The 13,106-nt window shown below is 46.5% G+C and overlaps 1 protein-coding gene across 1 annotated transcript in view; it reads right to left on the bottom strand.

The window, feature by feature from the left end:
- The window catches only part of LOC124126851 (sodium- and chloride-dependent GABA transporter 3-like), a 50,457-nt gene that overhangs the window by 18,191 nt on the left and 19,160 nt on the right, over positions 1-13,106 (bottom strand). The window contains exons 2-5 of the mRNA XM_048391431.1: positions 5,332-5,448; positions 2,708-2,839; positions 2,086-2,440; positions 652-784 (exon numbers count right to left, since the gene is read on the bottom strand). Of these exons, the coding sequence (XP_048247388.1) occupies positions 652-784; positions 2,086-2,440; positions 2,708-2,839; positions 5,332-5,446 (735 nt within the window). The 5' untranslated portion in view covers positions 5,447-5,448. The remainder of the gene's footprint in view (positions 1-651; positions 785-2,085; positions 2,441-2,707; positions 2,840-5,331; positions 5,449-13,106) is intronic.

Here is a 13,106-nt window from a genome sequence, read left to right as displayed (position 1 = left end):
TCTGGGGACCTAACTCAGACACCCGACCCACTATGTCGCCTGTTACCACTACTGCTTGCTGGGGACCTAACTCGGACACCCGACCCACTATGTCGCCTGTTACTACTACTGCTTGCTGGGGACCTAACTCAGACACCCGACCCACTATGTCGCCTGTTACCACTACTGCTTCCTGGGGACCTAACTCGGACACCCGACCCACTATGTCGCCTGTTACTACTACTGCTTGCTGGGGACCTAACTCGGACACCCGACCCACTATGTCGCCTGTTACCACTACTGCTTTCTGGGGACCTAACTCAGACACCCGACCCACTATGTCGCCTGTTACCACTACTGCTTTCTGGGGACCTAACTCAGACACCCGACCCACTATGTCGCCTGTTACTTCTACTGCTTTCTGGGGACCTAACTCAGACACCCGACCCACTATGTCGCCTGTTACCACTACTGCTTCCTGGGGACCTATAGTCTAACCCGGAATCCCCACAAGTTCCCAATGTAGTCGCCTCTTACGAATGTTAGTGTTCATAGATTATACCCCAGGTCCCCGTGGTGGTGATGGGTTGGGGCCTGGGTTGGGGTGAGGGTGGGTCGGTGGGTGGGGTGTTGGTTTAGGAGTGGGAGGGGGTACATGTATGACGGACTCACCTTCCCCGACACTTTGATCCCCCACAAGACGCTGAAAAAGGCTGCAACGATGGCGACTGCGAGGAAGCCGGCTAATGGCCACCGGATACCGCCGAGGTGGTCTAGCCCGCTCGTTATCTCCAGCACCTTGTATCTGTGTAATGAATAGTGAACCAATAGTGTGGCATAGTCTAACCCGGAACCGAGTCAACATTAGATGTATCAATAACTCCTCCAGTCTTCTGTGATGAGTGAGTGAGTTTGGTTTTACTCCCCTTTAGCAATATTCTAGCAATATGACGGCGGGGGACACCTGAAATGGCCTTCACACATTGTACTCATGTGAGAAATCGAACCCGTGTATTCGGCGTGACGAGCGAACGCTTTAACCACTAGGCTACCCCACCGCCCCGTTCCTCTGTGGGGAACGTCTACACATAGACAAATAACACTACAAAGGATGTCCTCCCGCCGAGGATGGATGCTGCTGAAGCTGCAACCAACATACATGGTTCGTGCGGGATCAGAAGTACTCGTGTAAAGACTGGTAAAGTAATCAGGCTTTCAACGTCTTTGACAGAAAGGGGGTGGTTGAAGTAGAAATGCAGTGGTGGACCAGGTGGACCAGGTGGACCAGGGGGACCAGGTGGATCAGGTGGACCGGGGGGACCAGGGGGACCAGGTGGATCAGGTGGACCAGGGGGACCAGGGGGATCAGGTGGATCAGGTGGACCAGGGGGACCAGGTGGATCAGGTGGACCGGGGGGACCAGGGGGATCAGGTGGATCAGGTGGACCAGGGGGACCAGGTGGATCAGGGGGACCAGGTGGACCAGGGGGATCAGGTGGATCAGGGGGACCAGGTGGACCAGGGGGACCAGAGGGATCAGGGGACCAGGTGGATCAGGGGGATCAGGTGGACCAGGTGGACCAGGGGGATCAGGTGGATCAGACACACGAAATAAAACCCGTATGCTTGGGGCATCAAATAGGTAATGCACACGATTGAGTTTAAAGTGTGAATACCATTCTCACAAACAACACTAAAAAGCGACATATCACAACATACGTGTGTGTGTGTGTGTGTGTATGTGTGTGTGTGTGTGCGTGTGCGTGCGGTGTGTTTGCGTGTCTGTGTGTGTGCGTGAGTGTGTTTGTGTGTGCGTGTGTGTGTTTGTGTGTGTGTTTGTGGTCTGTGTGTGTCTGTGCGCGCGTGCGCGTGTGTGTTTGTGTGAGTGTGTGCGTGCGTGCGTGTGTGCGTGTGTGTGTGTGTGTTTGTGTTTGGCTGCCTGTACTAGTCCATACAGAATGAATGTGATAAATATAGGAACCAACAATGACTCGCACGCTTCACTGTTGAGTTAGGCACACATGGGCAGTTCTTCGCGAATGCAGGTCAAGGCCACGGTTATGTCAATGAGATCTTGTAGTTGAATACAGACATTAATAATTCTACCTCCAGAATTCCTCTGCAGCAGTTACTCCAACTACTGAACCATTTGTAGAATACAGAGTTGCAGCCGACGATACAGCAGTGAGGTTGTCGGAGTAGGTAGTGAGGTTGTCGGTGTAGGGAGTGAGGTTGTCGGAGTAGGTAGTGACGTTGTCGAAGTAGGTAGTGATGTTGCTTGATGATGTATTGCCGAAGCCTCTGGGTGATATACACCGGTCGGTGTTCCAGTCGTTGTTGCAGTGGGCCCAGGGGAGATTAGCGGCAAAGGAATGTACGAAGTAATACAGATACCAGGCGAAGATGGAAGCGTTGTAAGTTGCATAGGTCCAGGAAATGAACACCGTCCCCAGACCAATACCTGCAAGTTGTGGAAAACAAAATCGGTACCCACAGTAATGCATGCTTTGGGGGAGTGGGGCAAACAAACCTTTACGTACGCAATCATTAATGTAAATTGTCTTTATACTTAATGTACCCTTTGCTTCAAGATAAAGTTAAAATAAAACGTCACAATTAATAAGGTTTGAAGCGACAGTTGCATGTATAAACAAAGTCAAAAGCTGCAAGTTTGCATCAGAAATAAGTAATCATAATAAGAATAGTAATCAGATTTGAAGTTTTAAACCTTTAAACGGCGGACACACGTTCCAGACTTCAACTGGCCCACTCTGGGAGAACTGGCCGATCACCATCTCCAGGAATACACATGGAATTGCCCCGATGACGGTGAATATAAGAAATGGGATCAGGAAAGCCCCTATTTGAAAGGAAAAAATATATATTTTAGTATCTCATGCACTGTACCTTTGGGCAAATCGATATCGCAACACTGCCTACACCTCATAACATATTTCATTAAACTAAACACAAATATATATGATGTGAGAATTGGAATTTAAGAAACAATGTTGAATGATATGACAGATAAAAGTATGTATGCTAATACATTTCAATTTAATAAATTTGTTTCTCCTAAGGGACCGACCATCCAATATCCTGAGGGGTGGGGGAGGGGGTGGGGGGTTGGGGTGTAGCTGGAATATTGTTCAGTCCAGAGCTTCAAACCCTCTGAGAGTAGGAGCCTGATATATCAGAACACCCCACGTCACGTGACAGATATATCAGAACACCCCACGTCACGTGACAGATATATCGGAACATCTCATCACAGACAAATGATAGATTCGGGTATTTTTTAAAACAACGGATTATATAAAAATTAAACCAATCCCACCACCCCCCCCCCCCCCCCCCCCACCCCCCCACCCCCACCCCCACCCCCCCACCCCCAGAATATGGGCTGGTCAGCTCACGTATCACCTAGGCCCTGTCAGAGAAGCTGTCGCTACATGTACAACGTATCATACAAAGGCAAGTATTTCTTGATACGGCGACTTCAGTCTACGATCTGATACAACGATCCACAGATTTATAGAAAGAGGAATATTTTCTCATACAATGATACCTCGCACATTTAGAGTCATATGAACAACCGGGACTCTAGGTGAGCAGGAGACGTGAGCCCCAGCATGGGAGCGTCATGTCGACACGGGTAATACCGGCCATGCAGTTATACCGTGCTCATCCCTATCAGGTGGGGGATAATATCTCATAATGTCATGCTGAAATAAGCCAAGTTTACAGATGTCAGATGGAAGGAATTTAACATTTTCTGAAACCGGTGTGCCTCAAATCTAGACGACTCAACCCAGCTGAGAAGGTTAGTGTGCATTTCATTGATATAGTCGCAATTATCAACGACAATTAATTAATTTCTCACTAGGCATATAGCGGCCATCACATACTGCCTTTACAGTTTTGCATAAACATATATTTAAAAGTATTTATTTTAGATAATTGTTTAACCACCTATGGATAAACCGTTCAGCTATAAGCAATGTTGTGTGTGCATATGTTAGTGTTTCATTGAGCACATGAATGAACGACCGCAGTTACGTATTTCTATTAATTTCTAACTTGAAGCAACTATCCATTTATGGTGATGAACAGTGCGAGGTTGAAATGCAATTACGTCACAGTTTAAAGACCGCTACGACGCTCCTTTCAGACCTTTGTGCCGTGAACAATGAAGCACCTGTCGTAAAACTGGACTTAATTCACTTTTTGTGGTTGAAATATTTGACGAGTTGGCTTTTAGTCGGTGATTCTCCAGTTGGTCCTTTCTCATGGGAGATGAACACAAATAACACCAGCTTACACCCTTAAGACGTATCGTTATTCACTGAAGTAACTTCCGAAAGAATGTATTAATACAAAGCTTATCGTATTCTCCTTCTGTCAGCGACCTGGCCCATTTAGTGCACAGTGCGAACTGACGTGTAGCCATGTTTGATTACAGAACACACACCGGGGAGTGTTCAGTGTGGAAGGGGTAATCGCATCAATGGCGCCCGTTAATCAGATCATGATCCCAAGTTTACCAGACTGGTTTGCCGCATGGGTAACTCAATTATATGAAAAATAGAGTCAAAGACATCGAGTCAATGATGAATAGTACTCTCTAACAGAACTAATGGCATTGTGTATATGTGATTACAAACCTTAGCGTCCTACAGTCACACACTGAAATGAAAGCACGTGTTAGTCCAGCACATCTGGGATGCACCCGAGAGGAGACATTCCCCATGAAGCAAACATGATAACACAGCATATATGTCCATACATGTATACACAATAATACAATAGGAGCCAATGTACTGGTAAGAGTGAGTGAGTGAGTTTAACGCCGTTTTCAGGAGTATTTCAGTCATATGACGGCGTGCACGTGTCAGCTTGATGTGGGAGGAGAGCCCGACCTGAACTCGGTTACATCCGTGAGCACGGATGTGGTGTTAAGACATAATCAGGGCAATCTTGGGTTCGAACCCACGATCTGAGGTTTATTTCACGCCCAGGAGACGCAACTCAGCAAAGTGAATTGTTGCATGTTCGATGCCTTGGTCACGTGCCGGGCAGGGGAAGACACTACTACAGTCTACTGCACAGAACTTGTGTTATCTCGAATTGTCAATATGTTACAAACTCGTTGTTGTCCATCGTAAAAATATATCTATATATAAAAAACCTTTTATCTTGATTGAGTGGGTGAGTGAGTGAGTGAGTGTTATAATTTATTGCCACTTAAGCAATATTCCAGCCAGAACCGGGCACACCACTATCAACTCACCCACTCTTGCAAATATTCCTATGAATACATCACAAACATTTAACTTGTGTCAGGACATTTACCTCCGCCATTTCGCATTGACAGGTAGGGGAACTTGAGGAAGGTGCCGGCGCCGATGCTGTAGCCCAGCAGTGTGGTGAGGTAGTCGAAGTGGTGAGTCCAGCGTTCGTGCACCATGGCTGAAAATACAGAACACACTCACACGTGTAGATGGCGTGTGCAGGTGCGGGAACACATGCATGCTCTGGTATTTGGAGTAGAGCAAGGTTTCGGGGGCCGATGCCGATAATGTCAGTTTCCAACATGACTGACCTGCAGCCCAGAAGGGATTGTGTTCGACAGCTGCCACAACACACGAGCCACAACACATTGCGACCCTACATAACTAGACTTACATTAAAAGTCTAGGAAATCTTATATCACACAATACTCTTCTTGCCTCTAAAACTAAACAAATAATTTTCCTGATGCTGATTTGGAATAGAGCTATCTGGAACTGGATAGACCTGCTTTTATATATATATATATATACATAGATTGCTTTGTTTTCATAAAATAAATATATTCCAGTCATGGTGCAGGGCTACTACATCACTACATCAACGTGCTTCAAGTTGCATCACGTGCAGCAGTCTCAGACCTGGTTGTAACAACTCGTTCATTCTGCACACGTTATTAAACAATTAGAAGCTTAATTAGTTCATGTTATTATTTTATATTCCCAAATTAGCTATTTTCAAATTTAAAAATAAATACATTTTTTTCAAAATATGAAAAATAATTACTTCCACACTCGTTGACCCTATTCACTCATACGCTGTAAAAAACAAGATTAATAAATGGGATGGGTGGGATAAATAGTGTTTGGGTATTTCTATTGTTCAGGTTTCATATACACTAAAACCCTGCTAGACCGGACATCAGTCTGCCAGACTGGTTTTATGTCTACAGGACGCAGCCGGACGACCGGAGTTCACTGGAAACTGATTCGGGTTAGAATACGTCTTCAGCAACCCATGTTTGTCTTAAGTGGCGAATATGCTTGTGGTAAGGGGCGACTAACGGGATCGGGTGGTCAGGCTCGCTGACTTGGTTGATGCATGTCATTGTATCCCAGTTGCGTACATCGGTGCTCATGATGTCAATCACTTGATTGTCTGGTCCAGACTCAATTATTTACAGATCACCGTCAAATAGCTGGAATAGAGCTGAGTACGATGTTAAACAACAAACAAACAAACAAACATTGGACACGAGGTCTCGGTGTAACCCGGATGAAGTGGTAGACTCTTAAACTGCAAACAATCTTCTGATGGGTCGTGTTTGTTTCTGATGCATATGATCTGATCAGAGAAAGATGAACTAAATATAATCGCTACAAGTGAATAATTCCTTAGAAGAAAAAAATCATACTCGTAGTCTTATGGATGACAAAATAATACTGTGACTTCTGGTCGGTGAACAACAAAAAGTGCTTCTGAGGGACAGAAGGGGCTGTGCGCCTGGGTGAACACCAGACGTCTGCTCCTGACGAGAACTCGGCCAGGCCTCTCTTTGATCTTCTGTGTGGATGTGACGGCCCCATTAGCCCCGATTTAGAATCACGGTGGTACAAGAGCACATGTTGTACATATTACATACCGATCAGACCTGGTACATGAAGGTAATTCTTATGGGTGAAATGTATACTGGCAGTAGATTGGGCCAAATTGCTGAGAACAGAAACCATATACCGATCTGCTGAGAACGAACATGTTCTTTAAACGGAAACAGAAATGTGACGGTAATAGTGCGCGTTGGTCGACAGTCTATCATCGTATTAATGTCGATAATACCATTGTGTACAAAACAGTTTCGTGTCTCCTCAGGCCGGACTTTGACCTATATCATCCGCATTGGTGTGAAACACGTAAACAAAGTAGTTTCTTATCTCTTCTTCTTCATCACGGTGACCGATACCGACCGGTATCAAATTTAACATTTATCTAAAACATTCTAGAAAAGCGGTCAAGCAGAGAGCATTTGGTTGCCAACTACCTCGTGTATAAATATCAGCTTACAGAGTTATCTGCCCGTGAAACAGAGACAGCCTTGAGTCAATGGCGATGCTTCTCTGTTACGAGACCTTTCGACGTGCAATCATAGGGTACACCCAGTCCGACCCTGTCCAGCTAACATGTAGAGTTCCTCCGAAATCCGTTTTAGGGCCGGTCCTTCATTTTTACTTTGCATATATGCCAACATGGAGACGTGATCAATCTGGGTGCCGTTGTACAAAACAACCTCAGCGCTACGACTTGTCGTAAGTCTATGTTATGGCATCGGAGTTACGATCACCTTAGCGCTAAGATCGCCTTGTACAACGGCACCTAGCACAGTATCTCCAATTACTTTTATGCTGATGACTCCCAGCTAATGAACAAACAGTCTTTCAAATCAGACATTCCATTCAGCTTCAGACAGAAACTTGGGGGTTAAACTTCGTTGATTTCAGCCTCTCTAGAACCGACCATATTAACTACTTACATGTATGTCGTAGTTACCAGTTGAGGATCATCGGAGCCATGCATCATCATCATTGTCTTATGTCGGTTTCAGACATTTACTTATGGCGGCCCCATATATTTACTTATGGCGGCCCCAGACATTTACTTATGGCGGCCTCAGACATTTACTTATGACGGCCTCAAATATTTACTTATGGCGGCTTCAGATATTTACTTATGGCGGCCTGAGATATTTACTTATGGCGGCCTCAGATATTTACTTATGGCGGCTTCAGATATTTACTTATGGAGGCTTCAGATATTTACTTATGGCGGCCTCAGATATTTACTTATGGCGGCCTGAGACATCTACTGATGTCGGCCCCAGACATTTACTTATGGCGGCCTCAGATATTTACTAATGGCGGCCTCAGACATTTACTTATGGCGGCCTCAGACATTTACTTATGACGGCCTTAGATATTTACGTATGGCGGCTTCAGATATTTACTTATGGCGGCTTCAGATATTTACTTATGGCGGCCTCAGACATTTACTTATGGCAGCCTCAGACATGTACTTATGGCGACCTCAGATATTAACTTATGGCGGCCTCAGATATTTACTTATGGCGGCCTCAGATATTTACTCATGTCAACCCCAGACATTTACTTATATCAGCCCCAGATATTTACTTATGTCGGCCCCAGACATTTACGTATGTCGGCTTCAGGCATTTACGTATGACAGCACCAGACATTTCTGAAATTAAGAAGCCGGAAATAATAACAATCTACTTCAATATGGCATCGTCGTCCGATCAAATCGTTTTCGGGGTAAACCTTTGATCACATTGTGTTCACCGTACAGTCTAAATATTTGGTGATCATGTTCTGTTGATATACAGTTCAACCAGTCTTTAATGTATAGTGCATGTTTCGTTGAATGGACAACCTGTATTCCTTGATCAAACAGCTTTTGAGCAAGAGTTGTTAGACGCACTTTGAAATGTTCCGAGAAGGAGCATACTCCTTTGTACCTCAAATGTGGTGAGATGTAGACACCAAAGGCTGGAGCTGCTGGAATATTGCTGGAGGAAGTTGACGTTTGGAACGATGAAGTCATCCCTCTTGGTATACAGTCTTGTCATACACTCGTATGGAGAGTTGTTTGTCACTCTGAATCAACAGTTTATGTTTTATGTCGAAAGTACCGTACTGACACGTGGGAAGTGTTAAACTCTCACCGTACTGACACGTGGGAAGTGTTAAACTCTCACCGTACTGACACGTGGGAAGTGTTCAACTCTCACCGTACTGACGCGTGGGAAGTGTTCAACTCTCACCGTACTGACACGTGGGAAGTGTTACACTCACCGTACTGACACGTGGGAAGTGTTCAACTCTCACCGTACTGACACGTGGGAAGTGTTCAACTCTCACCGTACTGACGCGTGGGAAGTGTTCAACTCTCACCGTACTGACACGTGGGAAGTGTTACACTCACCGTACTGACACGTGGGAAGTGTTCAACTCTCACCGTACTGACACGTGGGAAGTGTTCAACTCACCGTACTGATACGTGGGAAGCGTTCAACTCTCACCGTACTGACAGGTCGAGAAGGTTAAACTCTCACTGTACTGACACGTGGGAAGTGTTAAACTCACCGTACTGACACGTGGGAAGTGTTCAACTCTCACCGTACTGACACGTGGGAAGTGTTCAACTCTCACTGTACTGACACGTGGGAAGTGTTAAACTCTCACCGTACTGACACGTGGGAAGTGTTCAACTCTCACCGTACTGACACGTGGGAAGTGTTAAACTCACTGTACTGACACGTGGGAAGTGTTAAACTCTCGCCGTACTGACACGTGGGAAGTGCTCAACTCTCACAGTACTGACACGTGGGAAGTGTTCAACTCACCGTACTGATACGTGGGAAGTGTTCAGCTCTCACCGTACTGACAGGTCGAGAAGGTTAAACTCTCACTGTACTGACACGTGGGAAGTGTTACACTCACCGTACTGACACGTGGGAAGTGCTCAACTCTCACAGTACTGACACGTGGGATGTGTTCAACTCTCACTGTACTGACACGTGGGAAGTGTTCAACTCTCACTGTACTGACACGTGGGAAGTGTTAAACTCACCGTACTGACACGTGGGAAGTGTTCAACTCTCACCGTACTGACACGTGGGAAGTGTTCAACTCTCACCGTACAGACACGTTGGGAGTGTTAAACTCTCACCGTACTGATACGTGGGAAGTGTTCAACTCTCACCGTACTGACACGTGGGAAGTGTTCAACTCTCACTGTACTGACACGTGGGAAGTGTTAAACTCACCGTACTGACACGTGGGAAGTGTTCAACTCTCACCGTACTGACGCGTGGGAAGTGTTAAACTCACTGTACTGACACGTGGGAAGTGTTCAACTCTCACTGTACTGACACGTGGGAAGTGTTAAACTCTCACTGTACTGACACGTGGGAAGTGTTAAACTCACCGTACTGACACGTGGGAAGTGTTCAACTCTCACCGTACTGACGCGTGGGAAGTGTTAAACTCTCACCGTACTGACACGTGGGAAGTGTTAAACTCACCGTACTGACACGTGGGAAGTGTTCAACTCTCACCGTACTGACGCGTGGGAAGTGTTCAACTCTTACTGTACTGACGCGTGGGAAGTGTTAAACTCACTGTACTGACACGTGGGAAGTGTTAAACTCTCACCGTACTGACACGTCGGAAGTGTTAAACTCACCGTACTGACACGTGGGAAGTGTTCAACTCTCACTGTACTGACACGTGGGAAGTGTTAAACTCTCACCGTACTGACGCATGGGAAGTGTTAAACTCTCACCGTACTGACACGTGGGAGAAGTGTTAAACTCACCGTACTGACACGTGGGAAGTGTTAAACTCACCGTACTGACACGTGGGAAGTGTTCAACTCTCACCGTACTGACACGTGGGAGAAGTGTTAAACTCACCGTACTGACACGTGGGAAGTGTTAAACTCACCGTACTGACACGTGGGAAGTGTTAAACTCTCACCGTACTGACACGTTGGAAGTGTTAAACTCACCGTACTGACATGTTGGAAGTGTTCAACTCTCACCGTACTGACGCGTGGGAAGTGTTCAACTCTCACCGTACTGATACGTGGGAAGTGTTAAACTCTCACTGTACTGACGCGTGGGAAGTGTTCAACTCTCACTGTACTGACGCGTGGGAAGTGTTAAACTCACTGTACTGACACGTGGGAAGTGTTAAACTCTCACCGTACTGTTACGTGGGAAGTGTTAAACTCACCGTACTGACACGTGGGAAGTGTTCAACTCTCACTGTACTGACACGTGGGAAGTGTTAAACTCTCACCGTACTGACGCGTGGGAAGTGTTAAACTCTCACCGTACTGACACGTGGGAAGTGTTAAACTCACCGTACTGACACGTGGGAAGTGTTCAACTCTCACCGTACTGATACGTGGGAAGTGTTAAACTCTCACCGTACTGGTACGTGGGAAGTGTTAAACTCACCGTACTGACACGTGGGAAGTGTTAAACTCTCACCGTACTGACACGTGGGAAGTGTTAAACTCTCACCGTACTGATACGTGGGAAGTGTTACACTCACCGCACTGACACGTGGGAAGTGTTCAACTCTCACTGTACTGACACGTGGGAAGTGTTAAACTCTCACCGTACTGACACGTGGGAAGTGTTCAACTCTCACTGTACTGACACGTGGGAAGTGTTAAACTCTCACCGTACTGATACGTGGGAAGTGTTAAACTCACCGTACTGACACGTGGGAAATGTTCAACTCTCACCGTACTGATACGTGGGAAGTGTTAAACTCACCGTACTGACACGTGGGAAGTGTTCAACTCTCACAGTACTGACACGTGGGAAGTGTTAAACTCTCACCGTACTGACACGTGGGAAGTGTTCAACTCTCACTGTACTGACACGTGGGAAGTGATAAACTCTCACCGTACTGACGCGTGGGAAGTGTTAAACTCACCGTACTGACACGTGGGAAGTGTTCAACTCTCACTGTACTGACACGTGGGAAGTGTTAAACTCACCGTACTGACACGTGGGAAGTGTTCAACTCTCACCGTACTGACACGTGGGAAGTGTTCAACTCTCACCGTACAGACACGTGGGGAGTGTTAAACTCTCACCATACTGATACGTGGGAAGTGTTCAACTCTCACCGTACTGACACGTGGGAAGTGTTCAACTCTCACCGTACTGACGCGTGGGAAGTGTTCAACTCTCACCGTACTGACGCGTGGGAAGTGTTAAACTCACTGTACTGACACGTGGGAAGTGTTAAACTCTCACTGTACTGACGCGTGGGAAGTGTTAAACTCACCGTACTGACACGTGGGAAGTGTTCAACTCTCACTGTACTGACACGTGGGAAGTTCTAAACTCACCGTACTGATACGTGGGAAGTGTTCAACTCTCACCGTACAGACACGTGGGGAGTGTTAAACTCTCACCGTACTGATACGTGGAAAGTGTTAAACTCACCGTACTGACACGTGGGAAGTGTTCAACTCTCACAGTACTGACACGTGGGAAGTGTTAAACTCACTGTACTGACACGTGGGAAGTGTTAAACTCTTGCCGTACTGACACGTGGGAAAGGTTCAACTCTCAGCGTACTGACACGTGGGAAGTGTTACACTCACCGTACTGACACGTGGGAAGTGCTCAACTCTCACAGTACTGACACGTGGGAAGTGTTCAACTCTCACCGTACTGACACGTGGGAAGTGTTCAACTCTCACTGTACTGACACGTGGGAAGTATTAAACTCACCGTACTGACACGTGGGAAGTGTTAAACTCTCACCGTACTGACGCGTGGGAAGTGTTCAACTCTCACTGTACTGACACGTGGGAAGTGTTAAACTCACTGTACTGACACGTGGGAAGTGTTAAACTCTCGCCGTACTGACACGTGGGAAGTGTTAAACTCACTGTACTGACACGTGGGAAGTGTTAAACTCACTGTACTGACACGTGGGAAGTGTTAAACTCACTGTACTGACACGTGGGAAGTGTTAAACTCTCACCGTACTGACACGTGGGAAAGGTTCAACTCTCAGCGTACTGACACGTGGGAAGTGTTACACTCACCGTACTGACACGTGGGAAGTGCTCAACTCTCACAGTACTGACACGTGGGAAGTGTTCAACTCACCGTACTGATACGTGGGAAGTGTTCAACTCTCACCGTACTGACAGGTCGAGAAGGTTAAACTCTCACTGTACTGACACGTGGGAAGTGTTCAACTCTCACTGTACTGACACGTGGGAAGTGTTCA

The sequence above is a fragment of the Haliotis rufescens genome, unplaced genomic scaffold (assembly GCF_023055435.1).
Source record: "Haliotis rufescens isolate VD_foot unplaced genomic scaffold, xgHalRufe1.0.p SCAF_10, whole genome shotgun sequence".
Lineage (NCBI taxonomy): Eukaryota > Metazoa > Mollusca > Gastropoda > Lepetellida > Haliotidae > Haliotis > Haliotis rufescens.
The sequence above is the reverse complement of the archived record's forward strand: the minus strand, read 5'-3'. Positions and strand labels throughout refer to the sequence as shown.